The sequence below is a fragment of the Trichophyton verrucosum genome (assembly GCF_000151505.1).
Source record: "Trichophyton verrucosum HKI 0517 chromosome Unknown contig01010_1.f1.exp, whole genome shotgun sequence".
NCBI classification, from domain to species: Eukaryota; Fungi; Ascomycota; class Eurotiomycetes; order Onygenales; family Arthrodermataceae; genus Trichophyton; species Trichophyton verrucosum.
The window spans coordinates 18836-45305 of NW_003315193.1; the positions used below are offsets into that span (position 1 = coordinate 18836).

Genomic DNA, 26470 nt, shown 5'->3' on the forward strand with positions numbered 1-26470 from the left:
CTTTGCACCAGAGCCAGTCAAACGCCATCGAGCACGCTGCCTATGTCGTAATATCCCCGAATCACCATCCGCCAGCATCGAGTCTGCCGTCCTCGCCGTCGCGGGCTGTATATCAACCTCGTCGTCCGCGTCGTCGACCTCGAATTCTTTTTCTCTTTCTCTTTTCGCTTCGTCTGAAGGCGGTGCGTGGACAGTAACCGAGTGCGTGGCCACAGCGAGCTCCCACCAGCAGGCAGCGGCGTCACCTGACTTCACCGCCGGCAGCTGCTACTGCCACGCTGTCCCGTGACTAGCCCTTGTTCCCACCTCCAGCCATCCCAAAGAAGCAAAAGATCTTTTTTTTCTTCGCTCCAACCTCGACTTCAACCGCCAGACGTCAACGCCAACCACAGCGACAACCCAGCATCTTTAGCGACTTCGCATCTCCAGCATTCAGCTCTGATCCAGCTCTCTCAGCGCCTTGCATCGCCGCTTCGTCGTCTTTTTTCTCCTCTTTGTTCCTGGCGCGCTTGGGATTCTTGATCCGCTTTGGTAAGCACCGCTTGTCGTGTGTCCTGCTAAATCTTCGTCTTCACCTACGGCTTATAGCCGAGACGCAGTGAGGCTCAGGACAGCCGCAGACACGCTCGATCCTGCTTCTGTCTGTCTTTTAGAGTTGTCTGGTTGCTGACGGTGCTGTCCAGCTTACCGATTACACCATGTCTTCACCTTTGCCATCTACTTTTGCCTCTGCGGCAGCTGGAAACACACAAGATCCGGCCCCTGGCTCGCGGAGGGATGCTATGAATAGTGGTGAATGGTAGGGTCCTTTCTGTCGTGTTTGGAACGATATGACGCGGCATACCTGGCTGCTCAGGATGCTGTCGTTTCTTCTTCTTTTTTTTACTAGTTCAAGGATGTGGCTAATATTTATATCAGGTCTCGAAATCGTATGAACGGAGCTACGCAGACGTTCCGGAGACCATCTGTTGCTACCAATCCTTCCCATAATCGAGAGAATGCGCAACAGGCCCAGTCAAACACCTCCAATTCTTCCAGTGCTGCCTATATCCCACCCCACCTCAGCTCCAATTACCCGTCGGCGCGTAGTGGAAACGATAATACCTATTCCAAGGAACAGCTTTTGAATCTTTATAAGAACCACCGAGGGTCGAAGGACTGGGGGAAATCAATCACTGGTTATTTCATGGGCGACTGGGACCCCCGCAGTGAACGCCCATCCACAAACGGAAGTTGGGGCAAGCAAGATGACTCCAAAGATAATACTACTGCAAATCCGGAGGTCTGCTGGGACCATAAGGGCCAAAGTGAACCTCTAGGCCTATTGGATATGAATGATGAGGAGAAAGAAGTGCGTGGCACTATCCCTTGCTTTTGATACCCCCCTTGACAAGATAATGATTGTCCTTGCTTTCCATTTTCCTTTTTCAGCATGCTGATGTTTTGGCTATAGTTGTTTTCCACCTCTGTCAACTCGCCTCTCAAACCCCCACCGCAAAATTCCAACAAGGACGGCTCTTCATCTGTCGGAACGATTGGTCGCAAGTCGTCCATCTCTCATGGCCACATGAATTCCTTCAATTCTACTTCTCCAGCTTCCGCCCGGAATGTGCCTCGCAGGCGGGGGACGGGAGATTCTGGAAATCCAATGTCACCCACCAACTCCCGCTTTTTCCGTGACGAACCAAACACCGCGACCCCGCCTCCAGCTATTCTGCGTCGAAAGACCGATATCAAGGACTCTTCAGGCGACTCGAAGTGGGAGGATAAGGACAAGAGTTTTGCGGAACGAGACTCTTCATTCGACATCAGCTCCCCGTTTGGGTCTCTCAAACGTAGCACTACCAACCCAGTCGGCGCCGTTGGATCCAACTCTCCGTGGTCGTCTAACCAGGGGTCTGCCTTTGGTTCCATGGGAGTAGGGGCCTTTGGTAATTTTGCTCTTGGCAATGCTGGTTCCCAAGGCGGCACAGACAAGAAACCAGGCTTTGGGAGCGTACGCAGCGAAAGCCGGTTCAAAAACCTGCTTTCCAAGTCAAGCTCTGAAGATATCGCTAGTAGTGGTAACAACAAGGACAAATCGTCGTCTGGTACCGGTCTTGATCGCCTACCCGAAGCCGAGGACGACGCTCCCCGAGATTCTGCTGAAGAAGCTCTCAGGAACCGCCCTTCTCGCAGCGAGACTAACCCCTTTGATGAACGCCGCAGCGGTAGCGCGGCCCTAGGAGGTCAGGAGATAGGAGGCATCGACCAATTCGGGCTCTCCTCGTTTGGGATGCCGGGCGGCACATCCGCTCTTCGTGATCTAGTTGCGTCATCTCAACCCCCCAGCCATGCGCATCATGAACCCATGAGCCCAACGCATACTAACCCTTATCAGAGTCCGCGTGGCGATCGAACTGCCGATAATGGTGTTGTTGGCACTGGAGATGCCGATAATGAAGGCTCTGATATCCAGCAACACGCGCGTCTTCCAAACATTGGCGACCTGCGCGATGACTCTGCTCATGGCTCCTTTGGATCCATGTCGCGGTCCGGAATGATTTCTGACATTCCTGCTGCCGACCGCAGTCAGACTTCAAGTGTAGGTGCTAATAGGGGCTTCCCGGGACTTGGAGGACTGGGAGGGCTCGGTTCACTAGGTAACTCCGGCGGATGGCCTACCACGAGCGCCACTGGCACGCCAACGCGAGAAAGAACTGCCTTCGGCTTTGGTGACCCGATATTCGGCCCCATGTCTGAGCTGCAATCTCCAAGTAACTCTGCTCTCGGAGGAGGGGGCCTCTTTGGCTCTCAAACTAGTCTCTCAAACATGGGTGGTGGCCCCCGTCCTAGTAAACTGGGCTCTCTCTTCCCGCCTGCCATGCAGGAGCAAATGCGCAACGAACAGTCTCACTCCAAGGACGAGCCTGGCAAGCCGCAAGGTACGTGCATATATTTATTGTTGCATTACTAAATATAAAAACAGAAAAGGCTCACATATTCTATAGATCCCTTCATGTCTCTAGAGAATCCAGTAAGCTTACCACATCCATCTACCACGACTTCGCATACTCCTACAGTCACCGCCGGTGGAACTATCACCATTCCGCCCGGCCCAGGGTTACTAGATAATGGCAACGGTAACCAATATGGTGCGTCTGCCTCCAACCAGCTTCCACCAGCCCAGCAACGACAAATGGTGATGCCGGACCGTATGCGCTGGATATATCGGGATCCCCAGGGTAACACTCAGGGACCGTGGTCTGGCCTTGAAATGCACGACTGGTTCAAAGCTGGCTTCTTTACCGCAGAACTACAGGTTAAGAAGCTCGAGGATGCAGAATATGAGCCTCTCGCCCAGCTTGTCCGACGTATTGGCAACTCTCGCGAGCCGTTCCTTGTCCCTCAAATTGGTGTACCGCATGGTCCCCCAATGAACCAGCCAGGACCATGGGGGAACTCTTCACAGTCGCAGACTGGGGCAGTTCAGCCTCCATTTGCCAACAGTTTCCCCAGCTTTGGTACCACTCTTACTGCTGAACAGCAAAATGCATTGGAACGCAGAAAGCAGGAAGAGCAGTACCTTATGGCCAGACAAAAGGAACACCTTGCTCAGCAGCAAGCTCTTATGAAGATGCAGCAGATCCAGGGCCCAGCTCACCCTATCAACCCACAGCTTCAGCACCATTCTAGTGCTCATAGTCTTCAAAGCCAGCCCAGCTTTGGTAGCATTACTTCTCCTGCAGCTTTTCAACCCATACCTATGCAAGCTCCTATCCAACCTCCCCACTCCGTTCCGGCTTTTTTCGAGGGGCCCATGAGACAGAATACCGGCCCTCCGGGGCCCCAAGGCGGCGCGCCGGATTTCGGCACAGGACAGGATGAATTACCTGCCTTGCTAGATAGAATGAATGTTAACAGGGGAGCTGGTCAGTTTGGTTACAACAACACCGGAGCTTTTCCTCCAACACCACAGGACCCTCAAGCTCAGGCACATAATCAGGCTGTTACCACCATGCTACAGGACCGCAGCCGATTGCAGCAGGAACAAGAGAACTTCAATAAGGCCCATCCAGAGTCCATTTTTGACCAGCAGGCTAGAGAGGAGCGTGTTCGTCAGTTTCATGCATTGAGAATTGCCGATGAGGACATTCCTGTTCGCCGTACTGAGGAGCCAGCCAATCATCGAGAGCCCAGCCAAGAACAACAGAGGCCACTACAGGAACGATCCCCAGCTTCCAAAGATCAGACTCCTTTCCAGCAAAATAACGAACAGGAGCTCACCCTTACCCAGCAAGTGCAAAATGCTGCATCGGCACAGAGACTTCAACAGCAGCAACAGCAACAGTTAGCTTCATCTGAAGTTGAATCTCCATGGGCAAAGGTTGATACTGGACTCCCACAGCCATTCCCACCTCCACCTTCACAGTCTCCGCTCCCAGCTCCAGCTGCCCAGCGCAACCGTCAGCACGTAGCAGATAACCTTGCGGCTGAAACACGTTCGCAGACCCAGACACCAAATGAAGTGCATGCCACCTCCATCGCACCGTGGGCTAAGGAGCACACTGAACCATCCAAGGGTCCATCTCTTCGTGAGATCCAGGAGGCTGAAGCCCGCAAGGTTGCAAGGCTCGAAGAACTTGCCGTCTCTGCCCGTCGTGCGCTGGCTGAACAGGAACGCGCTAACCCACCACCAGCCCCTGCTCCAGGTCTTCCATCAACTGCCAACTGGGCTCGTAGTGGAAATGCCAATTCCTCTGCAGATACATCCGCCTGGTCCAAGCCAGCTGGTGGTAAGAATGCAGGAGTACCCGCCAATACTGCACCAAAGAAGACCCTAGCCCAGATCCAGAAGGAAGAAGAGGCCCGTAAGCAGCGTGCTGCAGCCGCTGCCGCCGCTGCGTCCGCTGCGAACTCTCTCGGAACCCCAGCTGGAAAACGTTATGCAGAGCTTGCAAGCAAGATGACTGCCCAGCAACCTACCGCAGCTGCCTCTAGCGGCGCCTGGACTACAGTAGGAGCTAGCGGAAAGGCTAAAGCAGCTCCCGTTTCTACTGCTGTTAACGCCCGTAACGTTCCCGGTCTTACTCCCAGCCCGACCCCTGCAACCAAGCCTAAGACTATCATGACCCGAAATGTCAGCATGGGCAATTCTGCTGCAACTACAGCCAACCGTCCTACCGAAGAGCTGGCTAAATGGGCCAAGAATGCTCTCGAGAAGGGCTTGAACAGCTCTATCAATGGTAAGCCTGATATTTAATGCATAATCTTGTATTTCCATATGTGAGTCTAACATGTATCTAGTCGACGACTTTGTACAACAGCTTCTTTTCTTGCCTGCAGAGTCGGAAATCATCTCGGATTCCGTGTATGCCAATTCGCAGACTCTTGACGGACGCCGATTTGCCGAAGAGTTCATCAGACGCCGCAAGCTGGCTGACAAGGGTATCATCGATACCGCTTCTTCCGGAGCCTTCGGATCGCCTGCCGAATCAAAGAATTCATCAGACGGCTGGAACGAAGTCGCCAAGAAGGGAAATGCAGCTGCAAGCCGCGAGGATCAGGCGACCAGCAATGCATCCTTTAAGGTCGTATCCAAGAAGAAGGGCAAGCGATGAATGAATTAACTCTCTTGGACTAATCTGATAGATTATCCGACTCTGTGCGCTTTCTTTAAGGCTATCATCTACTATTTTTTTTGACTTGTTTTGTTCTTGAGTGGCTGTTTGTTCTTTTTGATACTTGGCATGATACGGTAACTACGGCATGATGGTTTCGACAAGCATGAACGGTTCACTTGCTTGTTGCTCTACCTTGCGAGGAAGAGGGTTGGATAGACGGCGTTTCCATTCATTGCATAGCATCTTCCATCAGCTTCTCCCTCCCTGTACTTCATCCGTCTTGATACATTGGCCGGCCTCATTAGCCAGCCATGCATGCATGCCCTTTTTGTACTCTAGCTGTCTTGTTAATGGTACTACTAATCGATCCGACTGAACGCGCCCTTGCCATGACAAGCCCACTATCCATCTGTTCAGCTTTCCAGCTCTACGAGCCTATGCATGGCCCTAACAATCGCTTAATGCAAGCCGACCTCGTACTCTATGCCTCTTTGGGGCGACGGATGTTATGTAAGAGCCCCATCTCCACCGCAGCCGCCGCCGAGGTCTAAATGTGCGTGCGGAGACAGCTGGGGAGCTTGCAACTGTCTGTTTGATATTGCTGGCTACAGGGCTGGCTTGTCTATATAAGAGGTCAACAGGCCTCGTTAATTGCAGTTGACAGGGCAATCCAACTATATAACTACTTCCTCAGATCTATATAGCTGATTATTTCTATATATATTACTGAAAGCAGTGTTACCAACATGGGCTCATATCAACCCAAAGCACTCGGCAATTCCCTACTGCAGGACTTCCCCATTGATCGGACCTTCAGGAACCTGAACCATGGTAAATAAAGTGATACCTCTCTCTTTGTATGCTCAATTGGGCGATTCTGACATAAACCTCCCAGGTTCGTTCGGGACATATCCCATTGCCGTGTTAAACAAGTTCCGCGAACTCCAGGACAAGTTTGAAGCGAGTCCAGACCGATTCCTCCGTTTCGAGCTGGCATTCTACTTGCTTGAGTCTCGCAAGGCCCTGGGCTCGCTGCTGAACACACCCGTCGACTCTACCGTGTTCGTCAAGAATGCCACCACGGGCGTGAATACGGTGCTGAGGAACCTTGTCTACCAACCAGGTGATGTCATAGTCTACTTCTCTACCGTGTACGGTGCAGTGGAGAAGCTGATTGCCTCACTGGCGGAAACGACTCCTGTTCGGGCCCGTAAGGTCAAATATGAGTTTCCAATCAGCCATGACAAACTGGTGCAGCGGTTCATGGATACCGTAACCAAGGCACGCAGTGAAGGATTGAACGTCAAGATCGCTGTTTTTGATACCATAGTTAGCAGTCCTGGAATAAGGCTGCCATTCGAGAAGCTCACGGAGGTGTGTAGGAAAGAAGGCATCCTGAGCTGTATCGACGGTGCTCATGGTGTGGGTCAAATACCCCTTGACCTGGGCAAGTTGGATCCGGACTTTTTCGTCAGCAATTGTCACAAGTAAGTATACCTACGGTTTCAAGCCCTAGCTAGATTTCACGCAGCAGTGTGCTAATTTCGTATGCAGATGGCTTTTCGTCCCCCGTGGATGCGCAGTGTTCTACGTCCCGCAACGCAACCAGCATCTCATCCGCACAACTATACCAACCTCCCACGGATTCGTGCCAGTGCCAGGAATCATGAAGACAGGCTCAGAGTTGGGCGAGGAAGATGAACCCTTCGCTAAACCTATAGACGCCTTCTTTACCCAGTCGGATTTCGAACTACAATTTGAATTCATCGGCACAAACGACGACTTGCCCTACCTTTGTGTCCCTGACGCTATCAAGTACCGCCAGGAAGTATGCGGCGGCGAAGAGAAGATCATGCAGTATTGCCAGACCCTTGCCTTTGAGGCAGGGAACCGTGTGGCCGGGATCTGGGGCACAGACGTGCTTAGTGAATTCTGCTCCTCAGGAGGCGACCTGGACGTCACAAAGGAGAAAAGAAGTGAATTCCGTAAATGCGCGTTTGCTAACGTGCGGTTGCCGATTACGCTTGTAGATGATCAGAATGTGCCGCAGGGGAAGCTAGTGAAGGCTGAATGGCCTGTTGTTCGAATGGCGGATGCGGTGCCTACGTGCCGGGCGATGGAACAGAGGCTGGTACTGAAGCATAGTACGATGTCTCCTTGCTATGTGCATGCTGGGTCGATTTGGACGAGGCTTAGTGCCCAGGTATACCTTGAGGTAAGTGATTTTGAGTGGCTGGCTAGTGCGTTCAAGAAAATCTTTGAAGAGCTAGCTATTCAGGGTGGTATGGCCAGTCTGGACATCAATCCGAAGCTATAGGGTGGTTGGTTATTTTATATTTCAGGTCTAGGGGTTCAGGCGGTGGTAAAGACTTCGACAAAGAATGACGGTTATATATGTGGTAGATATTGAATATTTGGTTACAATGTTTATACAGATCATTAGGAGTAAAAGCTGAATTTTTCATTAGACTTGCTTTCTTCGAGGTGTTGGCTCGTTAAAAACACGATTTTGGAGTATAAGGAAACACCTATTAGCAATGAGGAGATACAAGTAAAAGGGGAACAACACCAGTTCCATCCCATGATGGTGAGAATGCCAGAGCTATAAGAATATCCGAACAAGAACCAGTAAAAAGTTAAAGAAAATCATCAAAAGCCTCGTAACCCCCATCCCTCAAATCCGAATTTTGTGATGTCGTTGAAAAATGAAAAGGAAAAAAAGGTGCGAAGGGAAATTCATGAAGTCATCCTTGGGGTATAATAGTATATGGAAGAAGTAAGGGAGGAAGGAAAGAAAAAGAGATGTGAGTTGGAATGTTGAATTGCCCCGGGGTTATCAGGAAGTGCCTCCTCCAAAATGGTATCTCATCCACCCGGCTAAACCACCGCCAGAGTTGTTATCTGAGTTAGATCTTTGAGGTGGCGCACCAGGTGGATCTAACAAAGATCGGCTAGGCCGGTCAACTCTTTGAGACATATCTGACGTGCTAGATGATTGACCCTGTGCAGAGCCTGAGGGGATAACAATGGGGTTGCTGGAACTTCCAATAGATCCATTTGTAGAACCTTGTGTATTCTGACCCTGCTGCTGCTGCTGTTGTTGTTGCTGTTGTTGTTGCTGGGATCCTCCGTGAGTCTGTTGGTAGGTTGCCATGATTCCCTGTCGGCAGTGCGGGCATGTGTCATGTTCGTTTAACCAAGCGGTGATACAGGACTCATGAAACCAGTGTTTGCAGGGTAACATAGAGACTTCTGTGTCCAATTCGACGTTATCCATACAGATGGAGCATTCGGCCTTGTTCTCGCTGCCTAGCATGGATTTGTCGACTTTGACCTTTGGGAGAGATCGGATGGCGTCTGCGGATGCTGGTGGAGGAGCATTTCCATTTATGTTCTGGTCTACCAGTTGAGAGATCACGCGGTCGAGCTCTTCTTGAGAATAGACGGCGTCACCGTGGTGTTGCATCCCTAAAGCTTGGGAGAGAGCGGCAATGGGGTGTAAGATGGGCATCCCTCCTCCTCGGTAGTTTGGATTGGCAGCGCCATGCATAATGGCCAGAATACTGGAGAGAAATAATAGTTAGGTTGGGTCGCTCTTGAGAGGTATGGTACAAGAGAGTCTGGATGGACTTACTCGTTAATGTTTAGTACTGGTTCCGCATTGCGCTGTGCACGATCTGCGTCTCGCGGATATAAACCTCCGCCTAAGATCTCTGGGGGGTTGGAGTCCCGATAATTATTTGCTTGGTCATTACTTGGACTCTGGGTGCCATAGCCCGGTGGTATTCCTCCTCTGTTGGGCTGTGTTTCGGCTATCCCCCGCAATATTGTATTGAAGGTGCGAAACAAGGGTCCGAGGGCGTCCTCTCCAGCTGCGGGGCCGGTGGCCATTCCCATTCTGATGCCTCCGCCAATACCTCTGCCATCGGGAGATCTGATAGTAGTGCTCGTAAACTGGAAGCTACCGTCTGGGGATTGGTAGTGATGGCGGGTAACGCGCCTGGGTGAGTTGAAAGAGTTGAATGTATCAAAGATAGGGTGGCTATCTACCTGCATAGCACCATCGGCTTCGGCGGATGCATTACGAGGGGACTGCTGTTGTTGACCTCCAGGAGTATTGTTGCCTGTATTATCGGCATCCTGGTTGTTTCCATGTATGGTTTCATGAATAGTCTGATTTTCATCAAGCTGGATGTTATTGTTAGCGTGAGCTGATCAATACAGAGAAGCCTTTTTTTTTTTTTATCGACATGGCTGAAAGGGAAAAAAAAAGAGTAGATATGCTTACTATTTCAACAAACTCTGATTGACAGCGCGGACAGGTCAGTCCATGGGATTCCCGGGGCCACACATGCTCACACTCATGGCAGAAGATTCGATCTCCCGGCACACGATCAGCCATGGTTGCTGAGAGCGATGAACTGGTGGGCACCGAGGCGGTAAAAAAGGCGGGAGCCAGCCCCCTTTTTCAAGCTTGAAATAAATTCAGTATAGACTGAACGCTCCAACCGTTAGAAGGAAATGGAGGACCGGAAGATGGATGTGAGTGACCGTCAGCGGGGCAGCATGCGGTATTATAGAGTGAAGCGGCCCCACGAACGCTGGGTGGTTCTAGAATTTCGTATTTATAGCGAAAATGAATGCGGGTTTGCTCGCGGGGGAGGATGCAACAGGGTGTCTATCGGGGCCAGCGAGCAGGGAGATCGAGCTGTCAACAGCGTGGACGGAAAAGCAGGGAGCCTCTGCTCGGGTGGCTGAGCGTATCCGGAGGGCTGTCGGTGGCCAGAGGAACAAGTTTGGTGATGCGCAAAAGGACAAACGGCCGGCGATGACGACGGGGGCTTGGGCTGGCCCAGTGATCGATCAGTCGATGCAGGCCGAGGGTCTTCGGAGGTTCGCGAAGCTTCGTCTCGCTTCTGCTGCGTCTTCTGCTCTCCGCTGCTTTCACTTCTTTCACCCTCTTTCTCTGCTTTCTCTGCTTTTTTTCTCTGCTTTCGTTTCTGCGTCTCTTCGCTTTGCTCTGCCTTTTCCTTTGCGTTTGCTTGTTTGTTCTTTTTTCTTCCGGCGCAGAAAGAAAAGAAGATGACGTCGTTGCTTAGTCAGCAGACTTTCACTGCAAGAAGATGAAGATATCAAAATTCTGATTGATATCAAATATAATAGAAAAAAAAGGCCTGAAAGAAGGCCGGAAGTCAAGTCAAAAAAAAGGTGAATGAAGTCTTCATTAAGCGCTGTGTACCATGAGGAGAGACTGGGTCTTCAAAAAGCCAACAGAACGCCCTTCCGAATGCCTGCCAACAAAAACAAAAGTACATCCGAGGATAAAAGTAGCTGTAGTCGAGATAGTACAAAAAAAAGAAAGAAGGCCATGAAAGCACCAAAGAAATGTAAAAAAGAGACCGTCATAAAGTATCTATGTTCATCGCTTTCTGGCTCCTCTCATGATGAGGCCGCCGATCAAGCCCGCAGCGACGGCGACACCGCCGATGATGGCGGCACCCATGAGGCCCTCTTTGGCGACCTTGTCATCGATCAGGGTGCGCAGGCTGGCCGACTGCATGTTGTTCGGCTCGTGCTCGAGCAGGAGGTCGTTGTACCGGCGAGCCTCTCCGTAGTTGCCCAGCTTGAAGTTGCCGAGGGCGAGGTAGTAGAGGCACTCTCGTCGACGCTCGGGGGCGGTGCGGAAGATCTCAGACAGCAGCCGGGTGCCCTCCTGCTGCTCCGGCCGGGAATTCGATTTTATCAGGCCCTGTACAGACGTTAGCTGGGACCTACAACGGGCAGCGAGAGAGAGAGAGAACACACCCAGGCGTAGTTGAACTTGGTCTGGACGCCGACGTATTCGCCCTCTTTCTCGTACTGGGCGCGCAGGACCTGCAGCTCTGCGGGCTTGAGAGGACTGTCCATGGCGGGTTATCTGTCAGTCTGCTGGTCTGCTCACACAACTGGCAGCGTGTAGAGGCTTGTCTTACTGACCTTTCAGCGTCCGCGGCGTCTTTATATAGGGCAAACCTGGGTTAGCAAGCTGCTGGAATGCGGGAGCCTGGAGGTCTGCATAGCCACGTACAAGGTAGCGAAGCCATCATCGGGCCTGTTTCTGCGTGGAAAAAAGCGTCTCTGCGCAAGAGGCAAACACCGCAAGTCAGAGGTCTCTCGCTCTAGATGCCGTCGTCGAAGAAGCCGGAGCCGGTGCTGGTGCTGGCGTTGAGTGTTGTCCGTGGCGTCTTTCCGGCTTGCGGGGAGGAAGAAAAAAATAGCTGAAGTTGCTGCAACAACCGAAAACGTCAACATCGACGTCAACATCAGCATCAACATCACAACGCCGGCGGGACGCAGACAACAAGACGCGATTGACAGCAGTATAACAGTGAAAAGACGTCTAAAACGCCGCTCACGATGCTGCTGGAGGAGGATCCCGCTACTGTAAGGCTCCTGGATGGATTCTACGGCCGATGTGCGCGTGGCTGACGGTTTCTCTACAGCTCATCCACCATACAATAACCAACTTCAACATCCAGCCGGACAAGCTTGCGCTGGCTCGGATCAACGACTCGCTCTCGTCTCTGCAGCAGTCGCGGGAGCTGCGCTTCCAGGAGGTCGAGAACTCGCTGCGGAAGCTCTCGCGGCAGCTCAGCACGCTCAACGCCCAGCACAAGGAGACCGTCGAGTCGCATGATCCCGCCCGCCATGCTGCGTCCATCGTCGAGCTGGACACCGAGAAGTTCCGCATAGCAAAGGCTGCGTCTGAGCTGGAGATCGAGAGCGAGCGGCTGGAGGCCCAGCTGGAGTCGCTGAAGGCCCGGCTGGCGGAGCTGGACGCGCAGGGCCTCGAGGGGGACGAGCATGCCAGGCGAGAACGCGAGGCCGACGATGCTACCATGTAAGAGGCTTGCTTCTTCTGTCTTTGGCTTTGAATGACTTCCGGGAATGCATACTGACCGTTTGGGTGGTAGACTACGGCTCAAGATATACCGGTCCCTGGGCATCGATGTCGACACGGACGAGGCAGGGAACTACAACAAGGCTATCATCCGCAACAGCCGAAAGGGAGACGTCCACGTCGTCAACATCGACCCCAAGTTCTCACGGTTCTTCTATGCGAACTACTTCTGGCAGGCCATGTAGTTCAGGGACCTCGCACGACCGGATGTGATATCAGCCCACAGCAATCACGAAACACATATGACCCGGACGGAGTTGGCCTCGTTTTGATACCCACGGAGGAATTTTTTTTTTTGGCGCTGTTTTGTATTTATCTATTTTTTGTATTGTCTTTTGTAGTATTTATTATTTACTCTATTAACTATTGCCTGCTCGCGTGAGTTCAAGCCACATACGATCGATCTATATAGACCAGAGACAACCGCCAGCTGCGTGTCTTCTCGAGAACACGCCTCGACAGGCCACAGATTCCTATTTCACCTGTGTATTCACGCCTCTGCCGGAGCAATTATCTTTGCCTAGCATCGCTGCCTGTCCCACCGTCGTCGACATCACAAGCCGGAGATCATCCAAAAAGAAAGCCACAAAATCTGCAGCGAAACAACCCCAACCCGCGCACAACCAACGAGCAGCACCCAGCAAACGTCCGGCGGCGGCGATGAGGAGACGCAGCCTGCTGAAACACCTATAGAGCAGTTCAATGACCGCCTGACGAGCGAGACCAAGCTATGCCTGTCCATCGACCGCGGCAGGCCCAGCGCATCAACCAGCTGTTCATCCTCGTGTCCATCACCACCGTCTTCACCCTCTACTTCCTCTTCTTCAGAGAGCCACCGAGCAGAACCCATGGCCTCTCGAGCTCACAGCAGCAGCAGCCACAGAGACCTGGCTCCGGCAAGCTAGCCACGGCGTCGAGGGAGCTGGTCGTCGCCAGCGTCAAGGCCGACGACACTGCGTGGATACAGGAGCAACTGGCGGGCTGGAAGGCGAATATCTACGTTGCCGACGGTGACGCTGCGAGCAATTCGGGCCTCTCGGTGCCTGTGAACAAGGGGAGGGAGGCCATGGTGTATTTGACGTGAGCCTCAAGCCGTTTTATTTTATTTATAATTAATTACCGTCGTAGTCAAAAAACTCGAGACACCGGGCTGATGCTTGTTTGTTTACTGTCTCAGGTATATCATAGATCGATACGACTCGCTGCCAGACTTTATGATATTCATGCATGGACGGCGGTACCAATGGCACAACGACGACCCAATATACGGTATGTACAGACCATGGACCGGTTGGGCGGACAGGTGGTGCAGATGGCGCTAAACGACTATACTTCTTCTACGCCCGCAGACGGTGCGTCGGTTATAAGCAAGCTACAGCTTCAGGCAGTGGTCAAGACGGGATATGCGCCACTGAGATGTACCTGGATACCAGGCTGTCCCGTGGAACTGCACCCGCTAAAGCCCGTTGATGAAGGGCCCATCGTTCGCCAGCAGACCGAGCTCGCCTTTGCAGCTGTCTTCAAGACGTTGTTCCCCGGTACCGAAGTGCCTGCAGAGGTGGGTGCGACATGCTCGTCCCAGTTTGCTGCCACACGGGAACAGGTCATGCTGCGGCCTAAGGCGGACTATGAGCGCATTCGGAAATGGCTTGTCGAGACCAACCTGCCTGACGATATCAGCGGGAGAATCATGGAGTACATGTGGCACAGTATGTATATTTTCTCCGCCTGTGTCCTGCTTTGTTCAACGGGTCTCGTATGCTAACTGGCTTATGTTTGACAGTGATCATGCAGAAGAAACCGGTATACTGCCCGCCGGCCGGGGAATGCTACTGCTTCACGTTTGGCCTGTGTAATCTGGAGTGCACGGCGGCCAAGTGTGAGAAGCAGTATGTCCTGCCTACTTATGCAGCTGTCCCGGATGGCTGGCCAGAGAAGGGCGGAGGTGAGAACGGATGGCCCAAGCCAGGCTGGAATCAATGACGCCCGAATTTGAGGCGTAGAGTATGCTGTTCGCTGAGCTAGTTATCTGTAGCCATGACCCCACGGATCCCAGCTATAGGACTGCTGTCAGCCGTGGTTGGATTCAGAAGTCCCGTCAGAGACATCGTGGCCCATTGGTGGATGTATATAGCCGAATCAACACTGTATCAACCCGTATTCACGACCTCTGGCCCTATCTCCTCTCCGTTCCAAGTTAAGACAACAGTCTTCTTCATAGGGTCTGTCTCTCCCCCGTGTCTGATCTGCACCCCTAAACCCTCCAGCCCAACTTCAGCTGCCCTCCTGTTCCATAGGAACTGCCGCATGGATCCGTCCAGCTCGGCCAGAGCCCAAATCAACGGATATCGACTCTTGACCAGCGCGTCTCGAACACCCTTTGTAGCCTCCCGCGTACTAACCAACATCCCCAGTATCCCCTCCCCCCTCCAGCCCACAGGTGCTCCAGAAAACGTCCCCTCAAGCTCCCGTATCAGATTCGGCCCGACCTTTGTCTTGACGGCCTTGCACTGCACCAGTATTCGTAGCGGCTGAGCAGCTGTCGACGTCGACCTCAACGGCGGCAAAGACCAGGTCCCAACAAGATCAATGCCGCAGTCTGCACGGCCCCCGATGCGAGTGAGGTCGATGCAGTGTCTCTTCAGGCTCTGCTGCACCGTATACTCGTACAGCGTCCCCACGTAGGTTGTGCTCTGTCGCGAGAGCGAGGTTCTCTCCGCGTAGTCCAGGAACGAGCGCAGGTCATTGTGCTGCGAGGTCGGAGAAGCTGGCGGCACAGGCAGTGAAGGCTTCTCAGTCGAAAACGGCCTCGGGTATAGTGCCTTTAAGCCGTAGATGTGTGTTCCGTAGCATCGTGGAGCTGTTCTTGCGCAGAGCATGGCGTGTTTGCGGTTGCTGAAGCTTTGTTTGGTTGAAGCTTTTTTTTGCCTTCTTATCTTTCGCGCTCTCTCTCTCTCTTTCTTCGCTTTTCCTTCACGCAGCGCCGCTCAACACGAATAGCCACTCGACAACTGCTGCCACCACTGCGCTGCCTCTTTCTCGAGCTTGAATACACAGAAACCACTGCGCTGGTCGGTTTATAACCGTTTACTGGTTGGTTGCGCGACGACAGGCCTCTTGCGACTGCACCCAGCGAGCTCGAGCACCATGGCGGATATCCTCACGCAGCTTCAAACATGCCTTGATCAGGTACGAAAGGGACTATCCTGGCTAGCTATATGCAAAGAGGCAAGATACTAATGCTGCTATGTAGTTGGCGACCCAGCTCTACGCTACGCTCTGCTATCTCACTACCTACCATGACCACTCGCCTGCCATACCTCCACCAAACGTCCCAACCGCAATCCCGCAGCTGAAGAAAATACCAAAGAACGCGCCGCCAAATACTCCGGCCGCTCAGCCGGCTTCGGGGCAAGCGCAAGGACAAGACCAGAAAGACCAGACTCCCCAGCAGCAACAGCAGCAACAGCAGCAGCAGCAGCAAGGAGGAGAGGCCTCTGGAGGAGCACAAGATCAAAACAAGGATCTTCCACCACGGCCTGACTCGCCGAATACATTTGCCCAGCGACAGAGAGAATTGGCTAGAGATTTGATTATAAAAGAGCAGCAGATCGAATATCTCATTAGCGTACTTCCCGGCATAGGGAGTAGCGAGGCAGAGCAAGAAGCCAGGATACGGCAGCTTGCAGATGAGTTACGGGAGGCGGAAAGGATACGCAGACGGAAACGAAAGCAGATGAAGAAACTCGCAGAAAGGGTTGATGGGCTGCTGGAAGCTGTTAGTCGGGGGATATAATACATACCCTTCGCTGCTTGGAGATTCTTTGAAGCGGGTATGCCTTGATCCGATATGTATTTCTTTAATATTATGATACCCCTGTGATTTATACAGCTAATTGTCTGTATATGTATGAAAACCAAATGGCCCTTTTCAGGCAATATTGTCAGCGAAACTGAGCATTTGAAGAATCGCCAAAGGGAATCCGATGGCTGCTGTGTGGTATTATAAAGACCGCTACTCGGCATTTCATTATGGTCCCTGGTAATCAAGGGACAACTTGAAGAGAGGGAACTTGGTTCATTGTAAAAAGAGGCGCAAAGTTCAATATTTAAACAGAAAATGAAGTGCTGGTAACATATAACAAGTAAGGGGGGGGGGGGTATCGAAAGGGGTAAAGGGGGATTGGGGGGAAAGGGGGTAAGACTATGAAGACATTAAAGCAGATTTCATCACTGCCGGGGGAAATTTCCTCCAAATAAAAACCATTCAATTCTCAAGCTAACTCCAGTCTCCTATGCTGTTTTTCATTTAGTCGTAAATCCTGCCATTAAGCCCGAAAGGGGGCCGTGTAAAAAAAGATATGAGAAAAAAAAGGAAATGTGAGAAAGCTGGTGAAGCAGCATTGGATGAAGCACTGGTGTGATAAAGCAGGCATTCACTTGAAGAGGCTTCTGTATTCCTCAAGCCTCTCCTTTTGAAGCTCGCGTCTATCCATCTTTCTATTCAAGCTCATATCAGCAAGTTTCTGCTTCCGCTTGGCCAGCTCAGTGATCTTCTCTTCAATGCTATCGTTCATTATGAACTGTATGGTGGTGACTTCTCTCGTCTGACCAATTCGATGCACACGGTCGACCGCCTGGGCAATAGCCGCGGGATTGTACTGTGGTTCCATGATGTAAACCATCGAGCCTGCAGTCAGGTTGAGTCCGACTCCGCCAGCTCCAATGGTTACTAGAAGGATTGTAACATTATTGTCTGTCGAAAAGGTTTCGATGGATGCATTTCGTTGCTTCAGGGACATGGTGCCATCTAGACGGGCATAGCCCGTCAACCCATTCTCCTCGAGAGCAATCTCTATCAAATCAAGATGCGATGTCCAAGCAGAAAATATAACACTTTTGATCGGTGGTTGGCAGGAGGATTTCTTGTTATCCTCAGCCGTGTCTAAAAGGTGCGAAATCAGAGCTTTTGTCTTTGTGTGAGGCCCTTCGTAAAGCCCGAATTCTTTAGTCTGTTTGCGGTTCTTTTTGTTGTCGAGTAGCGAGGCTTGATATTCCTCGAACCCTGCCGTGGTGATGACAGAGTAAGCCGGAGCTATCACGGAGTTGCAAAAGCTGCAAGATACCTGTACGGGTTTGCCAGCTAGTTCATCCAGTCTAGGTGCAATGGGGACAAAGCACTCGGCACACAAAATATCGTAGCAGGGCAGAATGGCTGCTACCATGGCGTTTTTATCACAGGGACCGGGACTGTCGTCGGACTGCAAGGTAATGTAGTTTGAACAACGAGCACAGGTATCAGCTGATGACTCCTTCATCAACGACAGCATCTCATACGCCTTTCTACTAGCAGCTGTGGTAGAATGGTCGTCATCCAACTCCTCAATATCAATGGCGTCGTTTGCAGTAAGTCCTCGGAAACGTTCCCGATCTTCCTTGTCCAATAGTTCCTTGCCATGAGCGCAGATTTGCCGGAGTACCATCATGGCCTTCAAGACAATATGGTACATTTTACCAGTCGCCTTTCCGCGGGTTTCTGAAGCAACAACATTCATCATGACATTAGATTCCTTCTTGAAGAAATCGTGGAGTCTCCTCTCTTGCTCAGTGAAAGTAAGCATCACGGTCTTGTCATGTCGAGCAGGCAAATTGATACGGTCCTTTACTCTACGAAGAGTAAATGAATCAACCAGCACACGCAGGTTGGTGATGGCGTTGGGATTCTCGGTTTTGAAAGGTGAAACTATATGCGCTGCAAATCGGCCTCGTTCATCATAAGGTGATAGCCTCAGGAACTTCAGCACCGCTCCCAGGTCTTCAAGTCTGTTCTGGATCGGAGTTCCGGTGACAGACCATCGCCGTTGCGCGTTGAGTTGGAATATAGCTTGACTTTGAGCCGCGTTCTGCTCTCGAATAATATGCGCTTCATCAAGAACAATGCGGAACATGTTCATTCGCACAAGCGGGCTCGTACCTCTCTTGGAGCTTTTACCGGACACATCACTTAAAATAGTTGTGTATGTAGTGATGACAATGTCATACCGTGCTAGTTCCTTCGGGTCTTCTGTTCGATTCGGTCCATGGAAAACATAGTATGAAAGAGCACCGTCCTTGATGTGCTCTTTAATCTGGCTTACCCAATTCCCGACAGCACTGAGGGGAGATACCAAGAGCGTAGTTTTTGCGTTTATCAAGGACGGGTCTGCAGGCTTTTCACATGCCCAGGCCGTAGCATCCGACAGAGACGAGCATACGAGGGATAAAATGCTTAAAGTCTTGCCCAGTCCCATCATATCTGCCAGTAGACCACCTAGGACCTGTGGAGGTTCTACTGCAAGAGTTACGCCACTGATGATCTCACGATAAACTCGTCCATTTCCCTTTTGTTCAACTCTCCAGAGTGAGTTGTTTTCTGCTTCGTTTGTGCTTATTTTGCGTGGTTTCTCTTTTTCCATCATAAACCCGAGGGCCTGTTTTTGATGTGGAAGCAGTTGAGTCTCTAGTAAGTCAGGGGTTTCCATTTCAGGGAGATTCTGGGCACTTTGGAGCTGGTCAAACATTTTCGTAACGGCACTGCTAATTTCTTCTGCCGTGCGGACTTCGGATTGAACAGCATATCTGGGCGTTTGCTGAGGTTGTTGTTGCTGTGATGCAGCTGCCATTAATCGACGCCTTTCAGCATGAGGGTTGTAAGTCGCAATGCCAGCCTCAACTGAATTGGGTATCCCGAGCCAAATATTCTTCTGGCTTAAAACACGGCCGATGGTATCAGCAATCCGTCTCGGGCCATATAGATTGATCGAGATGCGGAATATTTCAGAGCAGGCCTGGCCAGGCTGCTCATCTGGCTGTCTCCGGCGTGCATCAAGACGGGCTTGGGTTCTCAAATCAAATGTCATATCAAGTAGAGGCGCCAAAGCCACAGAAACATGTTTATCTAAAACTCCAAACGAATTTCCAGCCACATCGCGGACGTCAATCGTTATATTGTGACTTCTCGTCCGGACCAATTGACAGCGTATAGACGGCCAACTTGATGCGGTCGCACCAAACGCAGATTTGGGAAGGGCTGGGATCATATGCGCGTGTACTGTTGCGCCCTCAATCTTCCCGTAGCACACTTCTTCGGCGCCTTTCTCCTTATTGGCAACAAAAATGACATCGTCATCGTTCCTATCGTCTTTTTCTAAGATTATTGTCAATTCATTTATCTTCGTCTCGCCGTAAGTGAATACTCCAGACATACCTGCAGTAAGGTCAATTGGGTTGTTTGCAGTGACAGTAGCTCCACTATCATCCAGCTTTTCTTTCATGTAGCTTCCAAGAGCCGAGCTGCTAGTACCCGAGAATCTTGCATCTGGCCCACCGTTAGTGCCTGTGGAAGGCCCTTTATCGACTTTGACTCGTTTTTGTGGCTGGTTCTCCCGTCTTTCAACCCCATATATGTCCTCAATCATATTGCTGTGTGCTGCTGCCGGTGCCTTGTTTGACTCTGGCGGCAAATTTCCCGTCACTGACGTACTGGAGTTCGTGTTTGTAGGAGTCTTGGTGCCATTGCGGCTACGGGTTGAACTGTTCAAGTCTTGAGAGTGGTTCGAATTCGGAAAAGGTCTTGTCGGGAATTTGTATTGTCGAGGCTGGAGGAGAAGCTTTGGGTCAAATGATGTTCCGGGGGGAGCTTCAGATGCAGAGAGTCCCGGGGAATCAGGAGGTTTGTTATTATTCCCTGTGGTAGGTCGGCCTTTGAGATATGTGTAAGTATCTGAAGTTCCGAACAAATGAAAATCATCTATTGCTTGTCGCTTCCGAGAAATCGAAAGTGGTGCAACAGGCTGCGAAATGAGTGGCTCGCTCAAGTGTCGAGTTCTGACTGCTTGACCACCATCCATTGCACAGCCAGTTTTGGGTTTATGAACGAGAGGTGAAATATTACCAGTTGTATTCTGCCTTTTATATGCCTTTGGGTCCAGCAGGAGGGCTGCAGATGGGTAGCTCATCGTCGCGCGTCGAATCTCAAACCTCGGCGTGAGTTCGAGGGTGGTTGGAAGAGGATGTAGGAAAGAGCAAATTCTCGGCGAATAAAAATCTACTGAGGGCTCTTGTTGGTGAAGTGACTGCCAAAAGGACTCGGTTGCAGCCTAGGTTGTTCCATCGAGTGAGAGGTAATATTGCGTAGAGAGAGAGATAGGCTGATTGCGTCCTGGAAGGAAGGTTGCGGCGAGTTGGAGGGATGAAAGATAAGTGAAACAGCAAGCAAAGAGGTCGCTCAAGACGCGTCTTTCCGTTTGCTCTGCCCCCACGGTGAGTCGAGTGGAGGCATGAAGGCGAGGCTGAAAGCGATGTCGAGTTAATATGGCTTGAAGGAAGTGAAAGTGACGCACCAAGATCGAGTTCCATGCAAGATAAGATAAAAGATTGGGGCGCCTAGCGCGGATAAACCAAGCGCCTCCCCGGGTCATGTGACACATTATGTAATAAAAGAAGGCCAAGATAAAAATAGAAACAAACATCCTAAATGCCATAAAATTATTGTACAGCAGAAAAGGAAAACGCATTCAAGCGCGTCAAAGGAGATGGCCATCCGACGAAACCAAAAGAGTCGCTTCTATGGTTAACACCATGAAAATGAAATAATACACACTTCGAAGGGAACATTATGGGTCACATATTAGAGGCGTATAATTATGCCACAAGTCAACAGTCAACAGCGCTAAACTCCGCATGCACGTATCATGAAAAGAACAATTTTGATCTTTTTATAAGAGGTAGAAGGGGTGAACGGTGAAAAGAAAACATAGCATATAAATAGACAGGAGAAGGAAAACCATTATATTGATAGAATATGAGGGAAAGGGGTAACTGGTCAAGAAATGTATACATTCCTGGAAAAGGGCGTTAGAGAGGATAAAGAGGCCAGAAAAAAAAATGAATGGAAGAAAGAAACCGTTAAATAGAAGACGAGGGGATCACCACCAGGTGAAGACGGGGTTTTTGCTCTTGACTGTTTCAAGTCTTTCGACGATCACCTTGCGTTCGTGGCCGTCCATTTCCTCAGCGGCGGCATATCCAAGGTCACCCTCGAGGTCGTCAGCACCGAAGTCAAACGCACTGTCTCGGCGTTGGGAGAGAGAGTTGCGTTTCTTATGTGTGGGGCCGCCGAGGTGCGACCTGCGCCTGGAATGGTGCGCGTGTTGTCTAGGGGCGGTGGCTGCCCAGCTTGTGGCCAGCTTCCGGCCGCCTTCTTCGAAATTCTCAATGTTTCGAAGGCGAGAAGCGTCGAGCGACCTAGGACTCACTATGCCGTCTGCAGCATTGGAGTCCATCGATGCCCGGTCACGGGACAGCTCGAAGCGGTTAGGGTTAGGTAGTTCATTTGTGGGTGACCCGAAGCTCAATAGATCCCGATGGCCATGCGTGCTAGGCTCTGGGGTAATGGCGGCTCCAATATCCATTTCCTCGTGGAGTTGGCTCCTCCCGTTCGCCCGATGCATATTAGCATCGGTTGATGGGGCACGGAGTGGAATCGCCACAGGGATGTTCACTAGGTCATCCCAAACACATACTCGGGTTCTTCGGGTAAGTTCAAGAGGTCCATGATCCCGCTGCTTCAGGGTCTCAACAACATTCCAGGCTTGGCCTTTCATGACCGCGATTTGTCGGGCAAACATGCTTTCCTTGAAATCTGAGTCCTGACTAAACACAGCTCTCAGGGCGGTTTGAGTCTCCGTCCACCAAGCAGTAGATGTGAGAAGAGGTAAGAAATGTTCACGAGTTTTTTGAGAGAACGGTTGGCCAATAAGAGAAACTGGGAGGAAGAGCCAACCAAATGGAAAACTGCGCCACTATTTACACTGTTAGTAACTGGATGTATTAGAAAAAAGCGGAAGTAAAGTTCACTTACAGCATCAGGATGTTTCCAGGGCCAAGATAAACTGTTATCGATGGCCCCGATTGAAATTGTGGCCTGAGCCAGCTCTGCTGCATTCAATGGCGTTCCAGCGCGACTAGATGCTGTCATAGCATCCTGGCGTCGATAGGGGGCTGTGCGCGAGGGTTTACCTTGCGAGTTTACAGAAACAGGGCGGGCAGGCGGAGTCGGTTCGTCGTCACCCAGATGGTCAGTTTCATTCAGACGAATAGGGTCCGAGACAATTGAAACTTCTTCGGTGTTCCAGTTGATTTTAATCATCCAGTTATCAAGGCCACGGTCTGTATTTCTCATAATGTAGTCCAAAATAACGAGCTTCTCAAGCTCTTCTCGGAAGCCCTGCTTCAGGTTTTCAGTCCAATGGAATTTATGATGGCCCGAATTGTCCTGGGGTGTATTTGCTCCCAGCATCCGGCGGTTTTCATCGCCATCCTCGTCGTCAGACTGGGCACCAGATGGTGTACAGGTATCGTTCCATCCTCTTTTTTTCCTGCGAGGAGCATCTTCAGCACGGAAACCGGTGGTTGGTTGATCAGGCCAAGGATGCTCTCTAAGGAATACATTTGCATCTTTGAAGCCTTTCAAGAAGACCTGGAAGCTTCCTACTTTAGGAGGCAAAGGTCTTCTGCCATACCAAGCTTTCCGTCGGTCCCAAAAGTCATAATGGAATGATTTTGAAGAAAGGTAGACGATATCCGTGTAAGGAACGAGATGTGTTCGCAATTGAGTGTCAATGACATATGCAGCAGCCTCCGAAACATAGGAAAGGTTGGGAATAAGACAAGCACGGCCGAAACAGCATGGAAACAGATTTCGATGTATCCATTTAGTCCATTTCGGGTTTCGCGAGGCATAGGGTTCCTCATCTTTTGGCTTAAACACTCCAACGACTTTCCCCTCAGCATTTCTCGCAAAGTAACTGCCGGAGCTACCTTGCGAGATCATCTTTGGGTGGACACCGAGCTCGATGGCTGTCCTAACACTGTCCACGACCTGCTCGAACTCAGCCTTTGTCATTCGGCCACTGTTATTTTGGTCAGCGGATTCTAGTGATGCTGCTGTGACTGGCCGGATGCCGTCCAAGGGCTGGAAGACGGAGTGGTGTATTTCAAGTTCTTCTTCTTCGGAGGTCTTGCCGTGTACTCGGTTTATCTTGAACTTTGAGGCAATTTCTTCAGCCCATTTCTCCAACCGCATATTGATTGCCTTGATATCGACTCCAGAGGAGTTGCTGCGAGCCCGGTTTCGTCCATGATGGCGCTTGTAATATACATCTGAGCTGTCATGTCTGAGGCTATGTGTCTGGATTGGGGCGAATCGTCCGGAGTTCGACGATATCGATGGGAACGGGCGCTGGTTTTCGTCATCAGACTCATCAAGATACTCATGGGCATCTGCCTGGGAGAGACGAGCATAGCCCGAAGTCGCCGGACGGTGTTTTGGCGCCATGGCTGTGGTGGTCAAAAGAAGTTGTTATCAGTTAGGCAGAGAGCGCGCTTGTCCAGCATTTGAAACTCGAGAGCCTGATGCAGCAAACCAGCGGTCTAAAACATTGCTTATTCTGTCGGAACGGTCTATTTTCAAGCACAGCCCACAGACTATGCCACTACCTTCGACTCAACGCAAGGAATAGAAGAGAGAGCGAGATGAAAATCCGTTTGCCTGGCCTTTTCCCCCTTTAAACGCCTTTTAGTTTTTTTTGATCTGAACAACAAAGTAAATGAAAAAAGAAAAAAGTTACGTCAGATTAATAATAATCTGCTTAGTCATCTGATAATGCACATGACTACACTAAATACATACATGACTAATCAACTTATCGGTCCTGATAACAACTTTTTTTTTATCGCGACTTCGCTTTATCTTTTTGGTCTTCCTTGTCCAGCTTGCTCTGCATCGTCTTCCAGCCATCTTCAACCACCATCAAAAAAGCCCATTCATATCCCATTTCCTATCTCTCTCTTTCGCTCCCAATCCGAATTACCTTTATCCTTCCTTTTCTTCCCTTTCTCTGCCGCGATTGAGGCCTCCGGTGCCTCAATATACATCGTTCACCACGGCGTCCGCAGTAGCTCCCCTGTCCCTCGGGACATCCGCCATTGACCCGGCTCTACGGTCCTCATCCTCGCAAGTTCGAGATGTTCCGGCCTTCACGTCGCCTCAGGAAGGCGATGGATCGTCGTCCATGAAGTTTGAGGCCTCGGAGTCCTCGACAGCCTACCATAATTCCAGCTCAACAGCTCCTCCTCCAAATTCCTTTCCTGCCACGACAACAGCAACAGCCGAGTATCCGGAGACATCGGCGGCGGAGTACGCTCCTTCGGCTACGGGACTGTCTGCTTTGGCCTCCGCTGCCTCTGATCAGACCTCTTATATACGGTATGTCGATAGGAGAAACTCGCCGATAAGGACCGGCATCTCACCATCAAGCTGGCAGCACCATACAACTATATTCCAATTATCCGACGAGATAAGCCTAATATTGAAACATACTGACTACTGTAACTGTCATAGGGCGTATGATAACGCGGAAACCTCGAACAGCAACCATAATGCCAGTCAGAGTGTAAACTATGCGACCTCTGCGCCCACCGCAACCAATGGAGGACAAGGAAGCACCACGGTAAGCACACCATGCAACAGCCTCAGATAACCAAGCACATTCAATCTATAAACCCAGATCCACAAACCATCTTCCCGTCCCCTACTCTGGCTTTTATATACCTGCATCTTCCCCCTGCGGCTTGCAGTACACTGCTCTCCTATTTAGGAATAGCCGGATCAGAGAGACAGATCACCGTCGATCAGATAGGAATCTTATCTCTTTTTCAATTTCGACGGAAAAGAAAAGAAAAAGGGAGAAGAAAAAAAAAACATCCCGAACAAAGCCCCCACTGGAGACCTTAACTAAAGAGGAATATGTCTCTTGTCTCTTTCGCATGTTCTAGAGGGGGAGGAAGGGGAGAAGGGACCGAGAGCCCTTTCGCTGGACGTATTTTGGAACAGCCCGAGCAGCCTCTGGAGTACAGAGAAGAGTCGTACAAGGACGCCTCTTCTCTCTTTCTCTACTGATAGTCATCCCTAACTGCTTATGGACAGCCTCTTTATTATTATTATGGTTTCCGCCGTACATACATACATCATGTATGTACATCCCGTCTGTCGCTCTCATGCAATGTCCTGCAACTGCAATGCAAGCAAAGAAACTGCTGGAAAGGGAACCCCTTCTATCTCTCTCTTTTTTTTTCTTTTCACTTGTTGAATGAGCGAACCATCAAACCGTTTTGCTTCTTCTTCTCCGTCTATCAAATCGTGATCTCCTGCCTGTCCCGCTTTTCTTTCTTCTCCCTGTCAAGGGTAAGACATATTCATCTCGACCAATTGATCATAACTAGTCGAGTCAATCAGTCAGTCAGTCAGGTTTTGATTGCTTGGTTTGACTCACTACTGTCTTCATTCCAGTGCATATTATTTTTGTGTTGAGATTGTTTACTTGCAAGGCATTAATGCATTGACAACTGCAGCCACAGCTACTACTATCAATTCTCTTGGTGGCCTGAGCAATTGCCCAAGCTCTCTTTTCCAAGGTTGATTCCGCTGTAATTTTACTAGAAACACCATATACGATCCAATTTCAATGCTACCACGCTTACTCCGTACAGGATCCCATCTCCCACCGTGCGTACAGAATCAGTCCGAACACCTCTTCTATATCCCTTCAAAACGCCCTACAATTCTACATCTCTACAGGCAAGCACCCTGTTGAAGCAACTAGCTAGTAGTATCCGTACCAGGATGTCCAAATAAAAGAAGGCCAATGAACACCTCCGTCCTGTCAAGAGGTCATAATAATAAGATAAGTAAGGCTCAGCCCGCTCTCCTGATCCCCGTCCCCCCGTTCCCCATCGGAATCAATCAGTCAGATATTCGGTTTTATTTTTATTTTCTACTATTTTCTTTTCTCTTCTATCCGTTTCGTTAACTTTCGTTTATTACTAC

General features: G+C 50.6%; 9 protein-coding genes across 9 annotated transcripts; 5 read left to right on the forward strand and 4 right to left on the reverse strand.

Moving 5' to 3' along the window:
* Positions 1 to 698: 698 nt before the first annotated feature.
* TRV_07441 (uncharacterized protein) lies at positions 699 to 5600 on the forward strand (the record flags this gene model as incomplete). The annotated part of the gene is made up of 5 exons (XM_003018494.1): positions 699 to 799; positions 919 to 1351; positions 1454 to 2924; positions 2991 to 5225; positions 5287 to 5600. The coding sequence occupies 5 exons, from the start codon at positions 699 to 701 to the stop codon at positions 5598 to 5600; spliced, it is 4554 nt and encodes a 1517-aa protein (XP_003018540.1).
* An 831-nt stretch (positions 5601 to 6431) lies between these two features.
* On the forward strand, positions 6432 to 7920 carry TRV_07442 (uncharacterized protein; the record flags this gene model as incomplete). The annotated part of the gene is made up of 2 exons (XM_003018495.1): positions 6432 to 7090; positions 7158 to 7920. The coding sequence occupies 2 exons, from the start codon at positions 6432 to 6434 to the stop codon at positions 7918 to 7920; spliced, it is 1422 nt and encodes a 473-aa protein (XP_003018541.1).
* A 519-nt stretch (positions 7921 to 8439) lies between these two features.
* TRV_07443 (RING finger domain protein, putative) lies at positions 8440 to 10005 on the reverse strand (the record flags this gene model as incomplete). Its single annotated transcript, XM_003018496.1, has 3 exons — positions 8440 to 9166; positions 9238 to 9814; positions 9996 to 10005. The coding sequence occupies 3 exons, from the start codon at positions 10003 to 10005 to the stop codon at positions 8440 to 8442; spliced, it is 1314 nt and encodes a 437-aa protein (XP_003018542.1).
* A 1017-nt stretch (positions 10006 to 11022) lies between these two features.
* Positions 11023 to 11510, reverse strand: TRV_07444 (uncharacterized protein; the record flags this gene model as incomplete). Its single annotated transcript, XM_003018497.1, has 2 exons — positions 11023 to 11352; positions 11379 to 11510. 2 exons carry the CDS (start codon positions 11508 to 11510, stop codon positions 11023 to 11025), a joined length of 462 nt encoding a protein of 153 aa, XP_003018543.1.
* Positions 11511 to 11999: 489 nt separating this feature from the next.
* On the forward strand, positions 12000 to 12728 carry TRV_07445 (uncharacterized protein; the record flags this gene model as incomplete). Its single annotated transcript, XM_003018498.1, has 3 exons — positions 12000 to 12026; positions 12086 to 12483; positions 12557 to 12728. 3 exons carry the CDS (start codon positions 12000 to 12002, stop codon positions 12726 to 12728), a joined length of 597 nt encoding a protein of 198 aa, XP_003018544.1.
* A 545-nt stretch (positions 12729 to 13273) lies between these two features.
* Positions 13274 to 14526, forward strand: TRV_07446 (uncharacterized protein; the record flags this gene model as incomplete). Its single annotated transcript, XM_003018499.1, has 3 exons — positions 13274 to 13623; positions 13732 to 14252; positions 14327 to 14526. The coding sequence occupies 3 exons, from the start codon at positions 13274 to 13276 to the stop codon at positions 14524 to 14526; spliced, it is 1071 nt and encodes a 356-aa protein (XP_003018545.1).
* Positions 14527 to 15690: 1164 nt separating this feature from the next.
* On the forward strand, positions 15691 to 16552 carry TRV_07447 (uncharacterized protein; the record flags this gene model as incomplete). Its single annotated transcript, XM_003018500.1, has 3 exons — positions 15691 to 15732; positions 15797 to 16321; positions 16436 to 16552. The coding sequence occupies 3 exons, from the start codon at positions 15691 to 15693 to the stop codon at positions 16550 to 16552; spliced, it is 684 nt and encodes a 227-aa protein (XP_003018546.1).
* Positions 16553 to 16979: 427 nt separating this feature from the next.
* On the reverse strand, positions 16980 to 20540 carry TRV_07448 (uncharacterized protein; the record flags this gene model as incomplete). Its single annotated transcript, XM_003018501.1, has 1 exon — positions 16980 to 20540. One exon carries the CDS (start codon positions 20538 to 20540, stop codon positions 16980 to 16982), a length of 3561 nt encoding a protein of 1186 aa, XP_003018547.1.
* A 969-nt stretch (positions 20541 to 21509) lies between these two features.
* Positions 21510 to 23920, reverse strand: TRV_07449 (uncharacterized protein; the record flags this gene model as incomplete). The annotated part of the gene is made up of 2 exons (XM_003018502.1): positions 21510 to 22385; positions 22445 to 23920. The coding sequence occupies 2 exons, from the start codon at positions 23918 to 23920 to the stop codon at positions 21510 to 21512; spliced, it is 2352 nt and encodes a 783-aa protein (XP_003018548.1).
* Between the last annotated feature and the right edge of the window lie 2550 nt (positions 23921 to 26470).